The sequence below is a fragment of the Puma concolor genome, chromosome C1, assembly GCF_028749965.1.
Source record: "Puma concolor isolate L17-30 chromosome C1, mPumCon1.1.hap2, whole genome shotgun sequence".
NCBI lineage: Eukaryota > Metazoa > Chordata > Mammalia > Carnivora > Felidae > Puma > Puma concolor.
Window position 1 is genome coordinate 27987053 of NC_141674.1, and position 20825 is coordinate 28007877.

General features: G+C 54.4%; 2 protein-coding genes across 5 annotated transcripts; one reads left to right on the forward strand and one right to left on the reverse strand.

The window, feature by feature from the left end:
- The first annotated feature begins 858 nt into the window (after window positions 1–858).
- On the forward strand, window positions 859–14095 carry MNMIP1 (manchette microtubule inner protein 1). Of its 4 annotated transcripts, none has more exons than XM_086716473.1 (16): window positions 859–1112; window positions 1266–1423; window positions 1515–1578; window positions 1829–1947; window positions 2214–2304; window positions 2479–2534; window positions 2624–2669; window positions 2820–2920; window positions 3040–3150; window positions 3289–3331; window positions 12208–12301; window positions 12389–12441; window positions 12579–12673; window positions 12832–13679; window positions 13766–13829; window positions 13914–14095. In XM_086716473.1, the coding sequence occupies exons 1-16, from the start codon at window positions 1109–1111 to the stop codon at window positions 13977–13979; spliced, it is 2013 nt and encodes a 670-aa protein (XP_086572599.1). In that variant the 5' UTR covers window positions 859–1108; the 3' UTR covers window positions 13980–14095. The 4 variants fall into 4 exon arrangements, with proteins under 4 accessions (XP_086572599.1, XP_086572598.1, XP_086572600.1 ...); XM_086716474.1 differs by having other exon boundaries at window positions 865–1112; window positions 3040–3126; window positions 13908–14095; XM_086716475.1 differs by having other exon boundaries at window positions 871–1112; window positions 13908–14095.
- An 827-nt stretch (window positions 14096–14922) lies between these two features.
- Window positions 14923–17293, reverse strand: EVA1B (eva-1 homolog B). Its single transcript, XM_086716476.1, has 3 exons — window positions 16373–17293; window positions 15866–15971; window positions 14923–15625 (listed from the first exon to the last, which is right to left on the reverse strand). Exons 2-3 carry the CDS (start codon window positions 15930–15932, stop codon window positions 15195–15197), a joined length of 498 nt encoding a protein of 165 aa, XP_086572602.1. The 5' UTR covers window positions 15933–15971; window positions 16373–17293; the 3' UTR covers window positions 14923–15194.
- Window positions 17294–20825: the final 3532 nt, after the last annotated feature.

A 20825-nucleotide genomic window follows, 5' to 3' on the forward strand; every position in this document is an offset into this window, starting at 1 on the left:
GGGGGGGGAGGGTACCTGCCACAACAGCTTCAGGGCAGCTGAAAGACAAATGTCTGTGAGGGCTGGGCCCAGACTGTTGCTCAGTCTCTTCATCCGCTCCGTGCCCAGTTCTGGGAGGAGACTGCCACCCTTTGCTGGCTAGTTAACTCGTCACCCCAGTGGTTTTGCATCATCCTGTAACTTGGACACCCCAAGAGAACTAGGTTTTTTCCCTGTGTTATGGGCAAGGACTTTGGCTTCCAAAGTGGTGGGGTAAAGGTCACGGGTCGTGGACAACCGGTTCAGCCTTCCGTGTTCACCACTGAGCAGAAAGATTACTTGAAAGCCCAGCCTGGATGGGATTGGCACCAGATGGACCCTAAACTTCAGCCCTTACTAGCTCTGAGCTTGGCTCTGAGCAGGAGCCACGGAAGCTCTTCAAGTTCCTTTTTTCTCGCCCTTTTCCCAAGGAGAATCTGGGAGGTGTTTTATGAAACCAAAGAAGCCAGGTGGCGGGAAGCTGGGGTCTCTGCCCTCCTTTGACCTGGGGTGGGGCTGTGGGGGTAACGTGCCTTCCAGGGACAGCAGAGATTTGGAGTACACTAGGAATAGCTTTGTGTGCGCTAGACAGCCACCTCCTCCACCCAGGGCCTGCCTCAGAGCAGTTGCAGCCTGCTGGGGGCCCCACCCTGGTATGCGCCTCTCCCGCCTCTTCCCCGGCTGCTCAAAGCTTGCCAGCGGGGAGAAGATAGGCCAGGGAAGGCTCTTTGCGAACGGTGGGTGGGAGCCTCAGGGCCTACGGCTGCCAGGGGGAGGAGAGGCGGCTAGACTGTAATTTAAGTGACTAGGTTGGGATAAACACGTGGGGGAGCTGTGGCCCCAGCACTGGCCAGGGACCCTGGAGTCCTCCTCATCCCTGGGTTGGGGGCCGAACCTGCTGAGCCGGGCCGCCCCCTCTCCCACACCCACTCCCAGAATCCGGGGCCCGACCTATCGGCTAGCGTCTCCGCCTCCTTCGCTTCACAACCTCGCAGCTCGTCCCACCCATCCTACCTGGGCCCAGTACTCGGCTGCCTGCGGGACAGTACTGTCCTTCCAGCGCTCGGCTCTGGAGCGCGACCCTGAAGCTATGGGTATGTGCAGAGGGTTTGGGGTGGCGGAAATGGCTCACACCACCGCCCCGCTCTCCCGTTGTCCTCCACGCGGAGCCCGGGATTCTCGCCTAAGCCAGTGTGCCCAGACCGGTCCCTTCTGAGACGCGCCCCCGCCCGGTCCTCCGCCCGCAGAGGTGCTGGTCCTGGCCGGATACCGCGCGCAGAAGGAGGACGAACTGAATCTGGCCCCCGGGGACGTGGTCCGGCAGGTGTGCGAGGGGTCCGCACGGGGCTGGCTGCGCGGAGAGCTACGGGGTCGTTGTGGCCTCTTCCCCGAGAGGTCGGTGCAGGTGAGGCCGGGCCGCAGGTCGGGTGGAGGAGGGTCTCAGTGCGCGCCCTCAGGAACTGAGAGCCCCCACGTCCCCATGCCCTCATCTCCAGGAGATCCCCGAGGCTCTGCGCGGCGCCGGGGAGGCGCCGAGCCCGCGCTGTGCGCGCCGCCGAGGTGAGCGCCAGGCCGGGTGGGCGGGCGCGCGGAGCCTGCGCGGCTCCGGCCACCCCTAGCGGGACGTGACGGGCGCGGCTCTGGGCGGGGCCAATCGGCACTCTGTGGTCTGTGATTGGTTCTTGGGTACAATGCTCCGCCTCAGGGCGGGGCCTGGAGCTTCTGCTAGGGCGCTCCCGGCCCGCCCCTCTCTCAGCTCAGTGGACTGGGGCTCACAGATCAGCGGCCTCTCTCTCTGGTCCGATCTGAGGTCGCCCCGCCAAATCTCGGGGCCCCCAAAGATGGTGCAAGGTGAACTTCAACTACAGCCCGGAGCAGGCGGACGAGCTGAAGTTGCAAGCTGGGGAGATTGTGGAAGTGATAAAGGAGGTGAGGGGACGAGGTGATGATGAGAGGCTTTGGACAGAGGTGCTGGAGGGCTGGAGGTGCTTGAGGTGCTGGAGCGCTTGCGTCCCCAGGGAGATGTGTGAAGTGAGGGTGTGGGCGATGGGGATGGTGAGGGCGCCGAAACGGGAAAGTGAGGGAGCAAAGGAGGAGGTGGGCATTGGGCAGAATCGGGGCAGAAAAAATGGTGGAAGAATTCTCGAAAGACCCTGGGGCAGAACCAGATGGCCCTGCGTCCTCCTCCTCCCCAGATTGAGGACGGCTGGTGGCTGGGGAAGAAGAACGGGCAGCTGGGAGCCTTCCCATCCAACTTTGTGGAGTTGCTGGACAGTGGGCCCCCAAGTGAGACCTGCACCCTGTGACCCCGAGAACCCTTGTGACCAGACTCTGGAATCTCCAGTGACCCTCCCGGTGGCCCGGGCCTGTGATCCACACATCCTGACCCTGTGACCCCTTTGACCTCTCCCACGATCTAAACTGAATTAGCAAGCCCCCTAACTTCACTGTCCCCACCAGGCCTCGGGAACCCAGACATGCCTTCAGTCAGCCCCAGTCCCCAGCGGCCTCCCAAGGTAAACTGGGTGCGGTGGGCACAGGAGTGGTGAGTTCCTCTTGGGGAGGTGGAGGCTCAGCTTCTTCCACCCTCCCCCTCCTCCATTAGCTGAGCAGCCTGACCTATGACAGCCCTCCAGACTACCTGCAGACAGGTGAGCACCCAGCCAAAGGTTTCCTGGAAACCCCCTCCTGAGAGCCACCCTGACTTGGGAGAGGGGAACCCCCAACTAGGCTGATGGGGGAGGGAGCGGCTGACTGATCCACGGAGAGGAGTTGGCTTCAGTGGACTGACCTCCCCTCAGTCTCCCGCCCTGAGATCTATAGGGTGCTGTTCGACTACCAGCCTGAGGCCCCAGATGAGTTGGCGCTGCGGAGAGGAGACGAGGTGAAAGTACTGAGGAAGGTAGGAAAGGCGCAGGGCAGGGGAGGCGGCCCGGAAGGGTGCGTGGAGAAGCGGAGGCACCCTGGAAGGAAGGAGCTTGGGGATCTTGCTCCCTTCCCCATGGCCTCTTGCTCTCCCAGACCACAGAGGATAAGGGCTGGTGGGAAGGAGAGTCTCAAGGCAGAAGAGGAGTCTTTCCAGACAACTTTGTGCTCCCCCCACCCCCAGTGAGTATGGAGCCAGACACTCAGGTAGGGGGGTGGGGCATGCTGCTCTGGACAAAGTTGGGGGTCGTGGTGTTTAATGGGCATTTAGTTCACCCCTAAATGAGGGTGAACTTAGAAATGTGGGGACCCTTCTTCAGATTCTGATAATTTTCTTCTTCACAGATCAAGAAGCTGATCCCACGGAAAGTGGCATCTCGGGAGTCAGGTGGGTGCCCAGGAAGCCTGGGATTTGTGTGGGGGGGGTGGATTTTGTTCTCGGTGGGGGTGGGGGGGGGCTCACCAGTTTAGTTGCCCATCCATAAACACCCATAGCTCTCCAGTGGTTCAGTATTATAGCCCCTTAGGAGCTACCTCTTTGTGGGTTAAGGACCTGGTAGGAATGTGTGCAGATCAGTGTGTAGGAATCAGTGTATTACTGTGTTCATAATTTTTTGTGTGTGTTGAGAATGTGGCTATCAGCGTGTTTAGATTCATTTCCTTTTTTTTTTTAATTTTTTTTAATGTTTATTTATTTTTGAGACAGAGAGAGACAGAGCATGAACGGGGGAGGGTCAGAGAGGGGGAGACACAGAATCTGAAACAGGTTCCAGGCTCTGAGGTGTCAGCACAGAGGCTGATGCGGGGCTCGAACTCACGGACCGCGAGATCATGACCTGAGCCCAAGTTGGCCGCTTAACTGACTGAGCCGCCCAGGCGCCCCATAGATTCATTTCCTTTTTTAAGGAAAGGTATGGATCAATGCGTCTGTGTCTATGAGACCGTGTGTGTGTTCACACGTCATATAAACGTGTCAGTGAATAGTTCTGTTGGGGTATTTTATTTATCTTTTAATGTAATATTTCACGCAAAACGTACATGCTTTAAACCTCAACAATGGACTCCCGTGAACATTCACGATCTGTCACCAAACCCAAGAACTAGAATATTGCTGATAGTTTGTGTGTTCCTTTTCTTTCCCATTCTGCTACCTACCCCAAAAAGGTAACCACTATCCCGAATTTTGTGTTTATAATTCCCTTGAGTTTTTAAGTTTCCTTACCTATGTATGCGCCTACATAATGTATTGCTTAATTAATTTTTGCTTCTTTTGAGCTTGATAAAAATGATATCTTGTTTATAGTCTTCTGGGAGTTGCTGTTTCCAATCACCATCATATTTCTAAGATTAATCCATGTTGTATGTAGATGTAAATTCACTAATTTTCCTCTGCTGTATAATATTCCTTGCAGGGAATTTACCACAGCTTCTGTATGTATCTGATCGCCTGATGTTAGACATTTTCATTATTTCTAGTTTTTGTTACAACAAATAGTTCTAACATTCCTGAGCCTCTGTCCTGGTGTGCACATACAATAATTTCTCTAGGATATAATCCTAGGAGTGGCACTTCTAGATTATAGGGTTCGTGAATGTTCAGTTTTTATGACATAAAGTCGCTTTGGTTTTCAAAGTGTTGTACACTTTAATATTCCACCATCGGTGTATGAGCTGTATGAGATCCTGTTAATCCAAATCCTCTTTAACAGAGGTATTATCAGCTTTTATGTGTGTGTGTGTGTGTGAATCTAGTAGCTACAAAAGAGCATCTCCTTTTGGACTTAATTTGCATTTATTTCCCTGGTTAGTTATAATTAAAGAAAATTTTTTTTAACGTTTATTTATCTTGGAGAGAGAGAGAGAGACAGAGCATGAGAGGGGTAGGGGCGGAGAGTGAGGGAGACACAGAATCCGAAGCAGGCTCCAGGCTCCGAGCTGTCAGCACAGAGCCCGACGCGAGGCTCCAACTCACAAGCTGTGAGATCATGACCTGAGCCGAAGTTGCTCAACCGACTGAACCATCCAGATGCTCCTCCCTGGTTAGTTATAATTAGTTGGAGTTCTTTATATAAACTGAATACCAATCTTTTGTGGGTTATATGCCTTACAAATATTTTTTCTCATTGTGGTTTATTGTCTCTTTTTGTATAATGGTGTTCTTTGATGAGCAGGAATTCTTAATTTTTATGCAAACATATCAATCTTTAATGGTTAGCAGGTTTTTCCTTGTCTAAGAAATCCTTCCTGCTCCAAATTCAGAAAAACAGTCATATATATATATATATATATATATATATATATATATATATATGTTTTTTTAATGTTTGTTTATTTTTGAGAGAAAGAGCGTGAGTAGGGGAGGGGCAGAGAGAGAGGGAGACACAGAATCTGAAGCAGGCTCCAGGCTCTGAGCCTTCAGCACAGAGCCTGACACAGGGCTGGAACCCACGGACCGGACTGGGAGATCATGACCTGGGCTGACATAGGACACCCAACCAACTGAGTCAGCCAGGTACCCCTTCTTCTTTTTAAGCTTATTTCTTCTTTTTAAGCTTATTTAGAGAGAGAGAGAAAACATGAGTGGGGAGGGGGGCAGAGAGCAAGGGAGAGAAACAATCCCCAGCAGGCTCTGCACTGTTAGTGAAGAGCCTGATGTGGGTCTCGACCTTACGAACCGCCAGATCGCGACCTGAGTTGAAGTCCAAGGCTTAACCAACTGAGCCACCCAGGCACCCCTCGTTTATATTTCTTTAAAACATTTGAAGTGTTGCTTTTTAAAGTGCCTTCATCTCTGTAGCTTTGATTTTTTTGTGTGTGTATTTTTATTTGTAAGAAATTTTCTTTTAATTTATTTTTTTAATTTACATCCAAGTTAGTTACCATATGGTGCAACAATGATTTCAGGAGTAGATTCCTTAATGCCTCTTACCCACTTAGACCATCCCCCCTCCCACAACCCCTCCAGTAACCCTCTGTTTGTTCTCCATATTTATGAGTCTCTTATGCTTTGTCCCCATCCCTGTTTTTATATTATTTTTGCTTCCCTTCCCTTATGTTCATCTGTTTTGTATCTTAAAGTCCTCATATGAGTGAAGTCATATGATATTTGTCTATTTGTCTTCCTCTGACTCATTTGCTTAACATAATACCCTCCAGTTCCATCCACGTAGTTGCGAATGGCAAGATTTCATTCTTTTTGATTGCCGAGTAATACTCCATTGTGTATATATACCACATCTTCTTTATCCATTCATCCATCTATGGACATCATCCATCGATGGGCATTTGGGCTGTTTCCATACTTTGGCTATTGTTGATAGTGCTGCTATAAACATTGGTGTGCATGTGCCCCTTCGAAACAGCATACCTGTATCCCTTGGATAAATACCTAGTAGTGCAATTACTAGGTCGTAGGGTAGTTCTATTTTTAATTTTTTTGAGGAAACTCTGTACTGTTTTCCAGAGTGGCTGCACCAGTTTGCATTCTCTGTGGCATTGATTTTTAATGAGTGACCCAATTAGAACTTTTTCCATATGGACAAGGAGCTATTTCAGCATCGTTTATTATTTTCCGCGTGTGATTTTTACCCAGCTTTTATAAAATTTATTTCTAAATACCACAGATTTTTTCTTGTGCCTTTTATTTTTATTTTTTTCTTGTGCCTTTTAAAAAATTAGATATTCTTCTGTTTATTTTGGAATATAGAAATGCATTGATTTTCGTATATTGATTTTATAGCCAGCTACGGTGCTAAACTCTTATTATTTCTAATAGTTTATCTGTGGATTCCTAATAAGTTTTCTTTGAAGACAGTTATGTCATCTGTGACTAATGACAATTTTGCTCTATCTTTTCTACCCCTTATGTCTTCATTTTATTTTCCTATTTTCCTATAGTGGCTAGGGGCTCGATACATTATTGAATAGAAGTAGTCACATTGAGCATCATTACTATGTTCTGATTTCAAGTGGAATGTTTCCAAACTTCTCCTTTAACAACGATTCTATTTCTAGTTTATTTAGAATATTTATCAAGAGTATGTGTCGAGGGGCATCTGGGCAGCTCAGTCGGTTCATCATCCAACTTTGACTCAGGTCACGATCTCGCAGTTTGTGAGTTCAAGCCCCGTGTTGGGCTCTGTGCTGACAGCTCACAGCCTGGAACCTGCTTCGGAGTCTGTCTCCCTCTCTCTCTGCTCCTCCCCCACTCACACTCTCTCTCAAAAATAAACATAAAAAAATCTTTTTAATTAAAAAAAAACAAGTATGTGTTGAATTTTCTCAAATTGTTTATATGAATCTTTTGAAATGATTCTCTGGGTTTTCTCCTTTATTTATTTATTTATTTTTAATGTTTTTTATTTTATTTTTGAGAGAGAGAGAGTGAGACACAGCGTGAGCGGGGGAGGGTCAGAGAGAGGGAGACACAGAATCAGAAGCAGGTTCCAGGCTCTGAGCTGTCGGCGGCGTGGAGCCTGACTCAGGGCTCAAACCCAGGAACTGCAAGATCATGACCTGAGCCAAAGTCAGACGCTTAACCAACTGAGCCCACCCAGGCGCCCGGAGAGTATGACCTCATCTTAACTTGATTACATCTGCAAAGGTCCCTTTGCAACTGTTATTCAAATGGCTCGACCTTGGAACTCGGGAGGAAACCTTGCATTTTAGGAGCCTTGCACCATTAGCGGTCTAATCTCCTGGTCCCTGGGTACTGATGGCTGACCAAAAATCTGGCTAAATTCTTAAATCAGTTTTAATGAGTTATATTTGTGATTATCCATTTTATCAGTTTTCTAGTTATTTGCATAAAATCATTCATAATGTTCTTTTATAATCCGTATCTGCACTTAAAAGTCTTTTTTCATTTCTAGTAATTTTTTCCTCTCTTTTTTCTTGTTCAGTCTCATCAGAGGCTTGTTAATATATTCAAGAACTTAAAAAGACACCTTTTCTATCGTACCTTTTGTTTTCAAGGTTCATCCATTTTTCCAGCGTGTGCTATGCTTCATTCCTTTTGGTTGCCCGATAATATTCCCTCGTATGGATGTACCACAATTCATCCACGTGTTTGCTGGTGGACATTGAGGTTGTTTCTACTTTTGGGGGCATGGACATTTGTGTACAAGTTTTTGTGTTGACGTGTTTCCATTTCTCTTGGGTGTATGCCTAGGCAAATGATTTCTGGGTGCTGTGACCGCTCTGTATTTAGCGTTGGGAGGAACTGTCAGACTGTTTGCCAAAGCGCTAGTCCCGTTTTCTGTTCCTACCAGCAGGTGCACGAGGGTTCTACTTTTTCCACATCCTCCCCAGCCCTTGTTCCTCTCCTTTTTATGATAATCATCCTAGTGTGTGTGACGTGGTTTCTCATTGTGGTTCTTCTGCTGCACCTCTCTGTGCCAGCTTAGATGTGGACTGTCTCTTCATATGTTTATGGACAATTTATATATCTTTCGGAGAAATGTCTATTTGGATCCTTTGCCCATTTTTAAATTGGGTTATTTGACTTGTAGAAGTTTTTTATTTTTTAATGTTTATTTTTTTAATTTGAGAGACAGGTGGGTAGGGGCAGAGAGAGAGAGAAAATCCCAAGCAGGCTCCATGCTGAGCATGGAGCCCAACCCAGGGCTTGATCTCACAACCGTGAGATCATATTCTGAGCTGAAATCAAGAGTCAGACGCTTAACCAATGGAGCCACCCAGGTGCCCCGACCAGTAGAGTTTATATATATCTTGAGCAAAGTCCCTTATCAGACACGTACTTTGCACATATTTTCTCCCATCCTGTCGGCTGTCTTTGTACTTTCTTAATGGTACCTTTTAATGCGCAAAAGTTTTACATCTTGATGAAGTCTCACTTCCCTATTTTTTTCTTTGGTTGCTTGTGCTTTTGGTGTCCTATCTCCGAAACCAGTGCCAAGTCTCAGGTTAAACCCCAAATCATGTGACCTCCCTTCTCTCATGGCCATGAAAGCTGCCAACTCCTGCAGCCTGACCTAGGCCACAGAGGGTCGGTGTGGATCACGCTGGCAGAGCAGGGACAGGTGCAGCCGTGGGCAAGGACGCCATCAAGCATAAATGCTTCTCGGATTATCTCATGCCTTTGGTCCATTTCCAGGGCATGGAGATGGTGGTTTTGTCCAGCTTTCTAGTTGCCTTTAGAGGTGAGGATTTGTCTGGCCCTTCATTCAGCCGCGGTCAGACCCCCTGTCATTATCCACTCCTTTACCTCTGCTTTCAGATTTTCTGCTCCTTGTCTCACTCTGCTTCCTGTTTACTGGATCTCTGCTGTTTTGGCTGTGTTGAATCTGCTATTTAACCTGTAGTGCATTTGATTTATTTCAAGAACGCTGTTTTTCATCTCTAGCACTTTCAGTTTTCTTTCCCCGCCCTCCCACATTTGCCTGTTTATTCCTGATGGTCCCTTCGTTTCGTGCTCATGTTGCACACAGCTATGTTCTCTGACAACTCCTGTGTCTGTTGTGTGTTGTGTCTGCCGAGTCCCATTCTCAGGGGCCTCCTTTCTCGTGTGTTTTATGATTTTTGTGTGTGAGCTCATGACTCGATCCCAACCTGAGTGAGTTGTGTATGCCTCAGTAGGGGAAGATTTCTTCCAGAGAGGACTTGCCTCTACTCCCACCAGTAACTACAGGGCACCCACCAGTAGGGACCACTTCAGCCCTCTGGAAGAAAGGGCTCACTGCTGCGCAGCAACCAAGCTTGGGTTGTGTGGAGAGCCAAGGGAGACACCGTGGGGCATCTGCTCATCACAGGCCCAGGCTCAGTAGCCACATTAGTGCTGCCCTCTCCCTACTTTTCTGGCCTCAGTTCCCTCCTTTTTTTTTTTTTTTTTATTAAAAAAAATTTTTTTTTTAACGTTTATTTATTTGTGAGAGACAGAGAGAGAGCAAGTGCGGGGGACGGGCAGAGAGAGAGAGAGAGAGAGAGAGAGGGACACAGAATCCGAAGCAGGCTCCAGGCTCTGAGCTGTCAGCACAGGGTCCAAGGTGGGGCTCTAACTCACGAACCGTGAGATCATGACCTGAGCCGAAGTCAGATACTCAACCAACTGAGCCACCCAGGCGCCCCTCAGTTCCCTCCTTTTTAATGGACCTTCCCCACCTCTTCGAGTTCCAACAGTGCCTCAAAATTGTATCTTAAGGAGGATATAATTGTTCTCCAGTGGGAGGGCCCTATCGAGCACCTGTCAGCCGAAGTACGAGCAGCTGAAGTCAAAGCTGACATTTACTGAGCTTTGACTATATGCCAAATACTCTTCTAAGCGCCTCATGTGAAGGAAGTCACCCAGACCTCACAACAACCCTACCAGATGTATACTGGGTGCATGAGGATGCCGGGGCACAGAGAGGTTAAGTGACTTACCCAAGTTTTCACACAGCTGGCAAGTAATGGAGGACCTCAAAGCCTGGTGTCTGGCAATAGGATCCACGCTCTAGCCCACTATGCACACTGTCAGGATTTGTGCGTGTGTCTGTGTGTGATACTGTGCGTGTGACTAAATGCCAGCATGTGTGCATGTGCCAGAGTGGCTGGTCGTGTGTCCACGAATATGAATGTCCCCGTGTGTGACCGTGTTCGCGCCGATGTCATCTCAGTGTGGCCTTCTCCGACGACCCCATTTAAAATGGACATTCCTGGGGCGTCTGGGTGGCTCAGTTAGCTAAGAACCTGACCCTTGGTTTCGGCTCAGGTCATGATCTCACGGTTTATGGGTTCAAGCCCCACATCGGACTCTGCACTGACAGTGCAGAGCCTGCTTGGGGTTCTCTCTCTCTCTCTCTCTCTCTCCCTCCCTCTCACTCTGCCCCTCACATGCTTATACTCTCACTCTCTCTCTCTCTCTCAAAATAAATAAATAAACTTAAAAGAATAAATAAAATTGACATTCCTCTGCTTATTCTTCCTCAGTAATACCTGATAACTCCAACACATTGCATATTCGACTTTTGCTTATGTCTGCTTTCCCAGTAGAATCTGAGCTCATTTGTTTTGTTTTTGTTTTTGTTTATTGGGTTTTTTTGACAGAGAGGGTGCAAGTGAGTGAGGGGCAGAAAGAGAGAGAGGGAGAGAGAGAGAATCCTACAAGAAGCAGAGAGAGAGAGAGAGAGAGAGAGAGAAAGAAGCAGGGCTCACCCAATGCGGGACTCGAACTCACGAAACATGAGATCATGACCGAACCGGTCAGATGCTTAACCAACTGAGCTGCCCAGATGCCCGGACCTGAGCTCACTCTGATTGCTGTGGGAACATGCTGTGGACAGGGGGGCAGTGCAAGCCAGAGCGCAGGGTGGTGGCTGTTGCCATAGTCTGGGTGAAGATGCCTGGGTCCAGAGCGCTTAGTGGCAGAGGTGGAGACGAGTGATTGAATTCAGGACGTTTTGAAGGTAGAGCAGTCGAGACGGACCGCTGGTTTGGATGTGCAGCATAAGGGAACGAAAGAGGTCAGCGATGACTCGTCATCTGAGCAAGTGGGCAAGTGCGTGAGGGGGTGTCTGGAAGAGAGGCAGGTTTGGGGGATGACAAGTCAGAGTTCAGTTTTGGGTACATTAAGTGTATGATGCCACTTAGCTCCCCAGCTAGAAACAGAGAGGGCAGTTGGACAGTGTCTGCAGCTCAGGGGCTAGAGATGAAAATGCGGGAGTCGTTGGCCTGTTGTTGCTAATTGAATCCTTCAAACTGGTTGAGGTCTCTTAGGGAGTAAATGAGATAGAGAAGACCGAGAAGTTCTACAAAGGGAGGACTGGATTGGGGAAGGTTATTGCTGTGGTCTAGGAAAAAGATGAAGTCTGACCCAGGGAGACAGCCATGGGCACCAAGCAGGAGACAGGTCTTAGAGAAGTTTGGATAGGGGCACCTGGCTGGCTCAGTCGGTAGAGCGTGCAACTCTTGATCTTGGGGTTGTGAGTTTGAGCCCCACGTTGGGCACAGAATTCTTTGAAAAAGAAAAGAAAAGAAAAGAAAAGAAAGAAAAGAAAAGCACGGATTAAAAATGGGCAGGATATGAAAGCATGTTCCCTCCAAAGCCTTCCCTGACAACTGTCTTCTGCCAGGTGCCCCTTCAGGTTGCTCCCATGGTTCCCCGTGCCCACGTGGCACGAGGGCGGTAGGCTTCCCCAAAGTTCTGAGGAGGCAGAGTCAAATGTTCATCTCCTGTCCCTAGTCCCCTGTGCACAGGACAGGGCCACCAACCGTTAGATGAACGGATAAGGGAGTGAATGGGTGCCACACTCCCTTCTTCCCTCCCAGCTCCTCTTAAGGAACCAAAAAGGATGATGCCCAAAGCAGCCCTGCCTACAGTCAAGAAGCTGGTGACAGCCCCCACTGGGCCCAGCAAACCCAAGTAAGGAGCAGGGTGGGGGTGGGGAGGGTACAAAGGAAAGGCTGCTCCCTGCCCCCCACCTTCTGGTCTGATGGTGATATGTTCCAGGCCATCTTGGATACCCAGTGGAGACAGTCAGAAGCGCCCCTCCCGAGACTCCAGTAGGTCTCGCAGCCCCCCCTCCAGCGGGGGTGGGCGAGGAATGGGGGACAGGGACAGGGTGGTTGTGCTGAAGGACAGAGATGGGGAAAGACCCAGAGTCGGGGGAGCTTGTACCCCTGAGGTTCTGCTCTTCTAGGCTCCAGTGGCAGCTTCCTCAGAAGGGGTCCAGGCCACCCTGGTAGAAAGGGATTGAAAACCCAGACTTCCTGGCAGCGCTCTGCCACCAGTCAGGTAAGAGGGCCTGAGACGCAGGAGAGTGAGACTGCTGGGCAGGGTCTGGTTCCCAGGGGTGTGGCGTACAAGAGGGAAGGATCCCAGGCCAAGGGGGACCGGACTCAAACTGTCAAGGTACCCAGCCCTCAACTGAGACCTGACCCGCATCACCACAGGAAGAAGAGCAGAGCAGCCTGGCAAAGGCCCCTCCTGTGAATAAAACCCCTACTCTGGACAAGACTACCAGCCCAGAGAAAACTCTGTCTCCGGATAAGGCCCCCACTCCAGAGGAAACCCTGACTCCAGATAAGGTCCCCATCTCAGAGGAGGCCCGGATTCTGGAGTTCAAGGGCCCAACCCCAGAGAACCCCACCCCAGAGGAGAGCCTGACTCTGGACAAGGCTCCCAGCCCACACAGCGTGACTTCTGGGGATGAGGCCCCTGCCCCAGACGTCCCACCTGAGGATGAAGCCCCTGGCCCAAAGATGGCCCTGCCTGGGGATGAGACCCCCACCCTAGAAAAGGTCTTGACCCCTGAGCAGGTGCTCTCTGCAGAGGCCTCCACTAGAGACAACACTCAGCTCCATCACTTCTCTCCGGAGCAAGCCCTGCTGAAGTTCAAGTCTCTCGTGGCCAGTGAGGCTCAATCCCAAGAGGTCCATATGCCAGAGGAGCCTGACCTCTGCATGAGGACATACCCTGTGGATCAGAGGGACAGCTCCCCGTTCCAGTCTGAGTCCAAGCCAGGGTCCGTGCCTGCCCAGGAGGTACCTGGGCAGCATGAGGCTACCCAGAAGGAGGAGGCACCCCCCAAAGAGCAGGAGTCCCCCAAAGAGATAGCCCCTGTTCAAAAGAATCCTCATCCTATCAAGTCGACTCCAGACCCCCAAGAGACTCCCAGCCTACTTTCTCCGGTCCCACAAAATCTCACGGACAGCAAAAGTGACAGAGGCGATATAATGAGGCTACAGGACGAGGTGGAGTCTTTAAAAAGGTCGCTGGAGCGGATGTGGGTGCAGCTGGAGTAAGTGGGAAGGGGGAGGGCAGGGAGGGAGGCGGGGGGCTCTAAGCCTGCCCAGCCCACCCCTTACCCTTGGTCTCTGTCCGCAGGAGGAAGCTGACGGACATCTGGGAGGAGCTGAAGAGCGAGAAAGAGAAGCGCCTGTTGCTGGAGGTGGGTGGGGTGCGGATCCCAGGGGGCTGGGGGCTGGCCCTCCCCTGCCCGCCTCTCCTGACGCCCTCTCCCGACTAGGTGCAGATGAAGCAGGGGACCCAGGAGTCCCGGACCCGGGGCTCCATCCACGTGCAGACGCAGACGCACTGAGGGTGGGCCCGGGAGGGGGACTACGGCGGGACCTGGGGGGAAGTCAGGCCCCGGCCACCCACGTCCTCCCACACGACTTTGAGAAACACAAGAAAGTAAACTGCGGAGTAAGCGCTCCCCGTGCCTGCCTGGTCCGTGCCGGGGCGGGGCCTGCGTGGCGGGGGCGGGACCGGCCCCGCGCTCCCGGCCCTCCGCATTCCTGGCGGTCTCTCCCGGGCACATCTGGCCAACATGTGGCTCCCATTACCGTTCCCAAGGCCTGCGCGCGGCTATTTTTATCCACCGGATGGCGGGGGTGGGTGGGGGGCGTCTCCTTCGGACGTCTGCCGGGTGCTGGAGAGATGGCCAGCCGGAGGGGCCCAGGCGGGGTGGGACTCTGCCCGTGGGCCCGGATTCCGGAATCCAGCTGTGAGCCAGAGGAGGCGCTGGGCGGGCCTGCTTTCGAGCCCTGACCCCTCCCAGTTGGCCCCACAGTCTGCTCAGAAGGACTCACTGGAACGCACCTCTGCTCAGACACGAAGTCCATAGCCCAGCTCAGGCACACACGGTTAACATTGGGGCGAATAGTGCCTTGGTGTCGGGGTCCCGGGGCCTGATGTGTGCGTGCGTGCGTGTTTGTGTGTGAGTGATTGCCATGATGCATGATCACAGAGCATTTGTAGGGATGGGGGCAAAGTGTGCCCACGCCTTCGGCGGGAAGGAATGCATCTGTGAGGAAGGAATGCCAGTGATAACTTGTTCTTTGTGCGTGAGGCTGTGAGGTGGTGGAGTGTGTGTTTTTGCAGTCTGTGAACTGAATGCAAGCATGTGTGCTGAGGTGTTGGGTGGGTAGATGGAGGTGGTCAGCCTGGTGAAAGAGTAGAGGAGGGTCTCAACCCTGGGGCCCCCTGCACGGCAGGAGCCTGGGGGATCTTGGGGGCAGGAGTAACGGAGGGAGACTGACTCACTGAGAATGCAGTTTTCATTGGTCACTTCATCTCTTAACCGGTCCCCAGAGAGAGGCTGGGGATCCTGTGTCCTGTCGTCCCCCACGGGCTTTCTGGCAGGACTGGGGGTCCCGGAAGGTGGGGATCCATGCGCAACAGCACTGAGGAAGCTGTGGGGGGTGGGGCCTCCATAGCACCGCAGGCAGGGGCAGTTCCAACGTCCTGGGGCAGCTCTGAGTTCACGCCCCTGACCAGTACTCAGAGTGCCTCGCAGCGGGAGCGGGACGGGTCAGTAATAGTGCATACGACCCAGGGTGCCTGTGGCCGTGGAGCTGGGCCCCAGCGTGCCAGTACCCAGCAGGTCCGGCTGTCCGGTGCGCCAAATCTCCCTCAGGATCCGCTCGCGCTCCTCCAGGCGCTGCGCCCGCTCCAGCTCCTCCGCCGACGTGAAGACGTTGACGCTCAGGGTCCCGTCGGGTTCGGCGGACAGCTCTGGGCCTGGGAGTGTGTCGTCGGGGCCCAGCCTCGTCACCGTGTCCTCTTCGTCCTCATCGTCGTCCTCGGGCTCCAGGGTGCTGCTGCGGGGGTCCCGGCGCGGAGCAGGGGCCCGGGGCCGCGGGCGGGGCGCACAGGAGATGCTGATGACTAGTAGGCACAGCGTTAGCAGCAGGCCAAAGCAGACTCCCAGCACGAAGTAGAGGCCAAAGCTCTCGGGGTTAGCTGGGGGTCAGAGGGCAGAAGTCATGCAGGAGCCCTGACTCCCCATTCCATTTAGGGGAGCTCCCCCCGCTTCTAAGTTTGGGGGCCAAGGACAGTACTCCTTATTTGAGAGAGTAGGTAGCCGCCCTCGGGCGGTGGCGGGGGGGGGGGGGGGGGGGGCAGGGAGGTGGGGAGGGAAGGGGTGGAGTGGGGCCTCAGAGGGGCAGGGAGGGGCCCATGCCCCCCGGGGCCCGCCCTCACCGCGGATGTGTGCGTAGGCCGCCAGGCTGTTGCTGAGCAACTCCATGTCCCTTCGGGGGGCGTCCATGCTGCGCTCCGGGGGTGGAAGGGCAGCCCCCCGGCCAGCCTGCGAGGTCAGCAAGGTCAGATCCAAATCCCCAGCCTAGAGCTGCCCCTACCCCGCTTCCTCCGGGCAGCTCCTCCCTGGAAGAGCAGCCCTAGGGCCCACCTTGGCGACAGCAGCTCCCTAACTCGTTACAGACCTCAGCCCGGCCTGGGGGACCCTTTCCCAGGGCGCAGACGCCCCTCTAACTGGAGGGGTCAGGGGAGTGGGCCGCAGAAGACTCCGCCCCCTCGTCGGGTCTCCAAACGAGGCCCGGCTTCGACGTCCCGGCAGTGGGATGGAGGAGAGAGACGCGAGCGCCTTCCCCACTCCCAGGGCGGGCTCCCGGCAGGGGAAGCCGCCTCCCTCTCCCGTCCAGCCCGCCTCGCGGGGACCCACCGGCCGGGAGGCCCCGGCTCACTCACCGTCAGCGCCCCGCTTCCCCGCTGCCGGCCCCGGCGCGTCCGGCCGCCGCATACACCCTGGACCCGGCCGCTGCCGCCCCGTCCGGTCCCGGCCGCCCCGCCTGCCCCTCTCGGCTCCCGGGCCGCGGCAGCGCGGGCCGGACACGGGCCGATGGACCAGCCAGCGGAAAGTTTCCTCCGAGGAAAGAGGCGGGACGGGGCGGGGCGGGGGGAGGCGGGGAGGAAAAGGGCCGGGAGAGGAAGGGGAGAGGAGCGAGCGACTGGGAGGAGGGGGAGCGAGGCCCGCGGGGCCGCCGGCTCCCTCACAGGAAACCGCTGGGGAGGCCGGTGGCAGCGTCCCGCCCCCAAGCTACCAATAACAACAATAGTAGGATGAAGTTCTGCCTGGGTGCCAGGCAGTGCGTGAGTGCCCTTTACGATATTCTAACAATCCTAGAACGTACCATTGTCGCCAGTTGGCAGATAGGTAAACTGAGTCACGGAGTGGTTGAATAATTTTACCAAAAGGTCAGGATTTGAATCCACTGCTCTCTGCCTCTAGAGCCCCGGGCTCTTAACCCCTCCTCTACACCTTGCTCTTCCTCCCAGGAGGCCCCCTCACCCAGGGAAGATTGCTCCTTTTCTCCAGTCCTCCCCCAGATTTTCAACTTACAACGGAGGGGGCTCTCATGCCCTCCTCCCAGGGCCCAGGCTGGGTGAGTGTGTCCAGCTGGCAGAGATCTTGTCACACAGGGTTAATGAATGTTGGAGTCCGGCTGGGAGCCAGGCGCAGGCCGGCCTTGCAGAGCCCAGCCTGGAACTTCTGGCCCCCTGTGCCCTTCACAAGAGCAGGCGGCAGCGAAGTGACGCGTTCCGCTCCCGGATAAACCTGCCGATGCGGGATGCGGCCGCATCCATGCCCGCCTGGGCGCAGGGCTCGAGGGTACCATGTGTTGTGTGATCCGCGTGTGCGGCCTGAGGCTTCTTCCTGCTCAGACTCTCAGCCCCCCCTGCTGGGCCCCCCTTCCTGTGTTGGGGCTTGGGGTGAGGGGGAGGCCTTCTTGGCGGGAGCCTCAGAGAGGAGGAGGGAAGGAAAGGGGAGAGGAAATTGCAGACATAGCTGAAGGCTCTGCCTGAGGCCTGTGGGCCAGTGACCCCCCTCTCTGTCCAGGCTGGAGACCCCCCACTCCCAGTCCTGAGCCTGGGTTCAAGCAGAGGGCAGATCTAGATGGAGAAAGGGAAGACTGGCCCCCATGGGGGTGGGAAAGGACTCCTGGGTGTTTTGTGTATGTGCGCGGAGGCATTTCTGCCCATATCTGTATGTGTGCACGTCCATTTTCGTGTTGTCTCTGAGCATTTGTGTGGGTGTGGGTATGGCTGGCTGTGGATAAATCCATACAGCCACTCATCAGCAGATGCTAACTGAGGGCATCTGCCCAGGACCTCCTAGTAATGGGGGTTCGGCCATAAACAGAACACAAATGTCTGCCCTCATGGAAAGGACATTACAGACATTACATGATAAAGGTAGCCTGGGTGGTAAGGCTCAGAGGGTGGTGGAGAACACCTGGAGGGCACTGGAGGCGAGGCCTGAATCCTGCCACTGCGGGATCTTGGCGGGGGGGGGGGGGGGGGGGGGGGGGGGGGGAGTGTCTGGGCAGGAGTGGGGGCCAGCTCTGAGGCAGGAGTGTCTTGGGGTGCTGTGGAGGGTGCTTGGACCTTACCGTCAGTGTGGTGGGGAACCCTGAGAGTCTCAGGGGAGCGTCACGGGTCCTGATGTACTTTGGAGAGACCCCCGTGGGCACTCAGTGTAGCATGGGCCACGACAGGGAGAGCAGTGAGCGACTGCGGCCATCTGATCAAACAGCGCCCCGGGGCTTGGCTCGGAAGTCCCCCTGGAGGAGGTGAGGGCATCACCTTCAAGCGGTCTTCCGTCTTCGGAAGGCTTTCAACAATTCCCGCCTTGGACGTGGACGTGAGGGAAAATGTGGGGGGACGGCTTGATGTTGGGCCTGAACACCTGAGGGCGCTTCTGTGTGGAGCAGGTTTGGGGGCAGAGCTTTAGGCTAGATTGTTAGATACGCGATGTCCCCCACATACCCAGGGGAGGTGGCAGACGGGGGAAGCCGCCAGGGGTCTGGGCGGGACGCGCAGTTGAGGGCCCTCAACACCTAAGATGGATTGGACACTCCGGGAGCGGGTGGGATCACCTCTGGGGCCGGGAGGGAGGAGTAAGCCGCCGAAGCCTGAGCTCGGATGCCGCAACCTCGAGGGCTCTCGTGGAGGAGTCGGCGAGAGACGGGTGAGGTGGGAGGAGGAGTCGGCCCGCACGAGGACAAGGGCGGCCATGCCACACTGAGCGGAGAGGCGAGGGTGAGGCCAGAATCTAGCCACTGGCTGTGGTACCGGTGGGTTTCCACGGGTGCAGCGAGCTGCGGAATGCCTCCCACCCGAGCGAACAGTGGCGCGTGCTGCGGCGGTGCTTCCGCGACCCCCCTTGAGGATGCTGTGCCTCCGATTGTGCCTCCCTTTGCACCTGTGTCTTCGTGGGGCTCCACGTGCGTGTTCCCCCCCCCCCCCCCCCCGCCGGACCTATGAGGGCGGCATCGGATCTGGATACGCTTGTGTTAAGCCGTGAGCGTGCTATGCGGACCTCTGGGGATTGCTCCCTGCAGACACAGGTGTCTGTAGCTGGACTGGTGTGTGACTTGTGTGTTTGGAGTGGGTCAGGCATGACTCGGCCCTGGGGAAGCAGGTGGCCAGGCTGGAGCAGAGTGGGGGTTGAGCCGGTTCCTGGGCCCAGAGCGCTGCCTTCCCTAGGCGGGGGTTGCGTGTGGCCAGGCTCGGCTGGGTGGGAGAAGCAGCAGCCTGGCCCTGGAAAGGTTCAAAAGCGGCTGAGGGCTGCTCGGGGCAGCCCCGGGGGATGTGCCCAAAGGCCATCCATCCCCACAGCCCTCATGCCCTCCTGGCCACCTGCCTATCTGCTTTTCGGCCTGCCTCGCGCTGCCCGCCAGCCTGGCCGCGGGTCTGCCCAGCTGCCTGCTTTCCTGTTGTGCTGCCCGGGTCTCTGCGCATGTATCACGGCCTGGCGTGCCTCCCGTCGGTCCACCTGACTTTCCGCCCTGTCTGCCGGCCTCTGACCTGAGGCCTGCCCCCCTGCCCGCTTGCGGGCTGCCTCTCCGCTTTCCTGTTAGCCTGTGACACTTGAAATTTGTCACCTTGGGAGGCACAGTGATCCTAAGATGAAACACAGGAAAGACAGGTCTTTTTTTTTTTTCATGTTTATTTTGAGAGAGAAAGAGAGGGCACGTGTGTGCACACAGAAGGGGCAGAGAGAGGGGGAGAGAGAGAATCCCTTGCAGGCTCCTCACTGTTAGCACAGAGCCTGACACGGGGCTCGAGTTCCCGGATCTGTGAGATCATAACCTGAGCCGACTGAAATCGAGAGTCGGATGCTTAACTGACCGAGCCACCCAGGCGCCCCAAGACAGGTCTTGATGGGAGGTCAGGGGACTGAGAGAAACAGACCTCTGGGAGGGATCTCAGGGGGGCTGGCGTTTTCAAAGCCCCACGCGAGACACGACCCTGCCCCCTTCCCCAGTGGCCGAGCTGGGGATTGGCCTCAGCAGCTCTATTCCTGACAGTGGGGCCTCCCCACTGAGGGGGTTCAGGAGCTGATTAGGTCTCAGATGGAGGAGAGAAGGTGACCAACCAATGGCTTCCTCAAACCTGCCCAGCCCTCTGAACACCCTTTAGCCCTGGGACAGCTGCTGGGCAGAGGGCACAGTGGAGTTTGCACAATGAACAGTAACAGTTATGGGTACGAGTGCCCTCCCGGTAGCTGGTACTTGGCGAAGTGCTATGTGCACGTTCACCTTCAGATCCCCCGGTAACCGTGTGTAGTTTGTAGCATGATTCCCATTGTACAGAGGAGGAAAGTGAGGCTCAGGTCAAGCACGTGTGTGTGGTCATGTGGCTGTCAGGGGTGGGGTCTGGACGTGAACTTCGGAGCCCAAGCTCCCAACCAGCCTTCCACGGGGCGGTTTTAGGTCACGGTTCTCCACCCAGTCAGGCCCAAAGCCGCCTTTTCACCATATTTTATGTTGCTGCTTTTATGCCCCTGAAACGAAACTTATGGCTAATATACCCACCTCCACATCTAATTAAAAATACAACGTAATATAAACCAAAGGTAATGATCTGCGTTTGTGACAGGGTCAATTGCCGGGCAGGTGACAGCTCTGAGGCACTGGGACATTGCGGTGGTGTCACGGAAACAGTGAAGGGCTCTTGGTAAAGTTCTGAACAAGACCGAGTACCGATTTCCTCCACTTTTACACAGGGGTTGCGTTCCCAGAAGATTCAGTGTATGTTATGTGTCTGCCAGTCCTTTGTGTTTATGTATAAGAGGGAGTTAGATTCTTGGCTCTGGTCATTGTAAACAACTTTTCACTCATGTGCAGGATGTGGAATC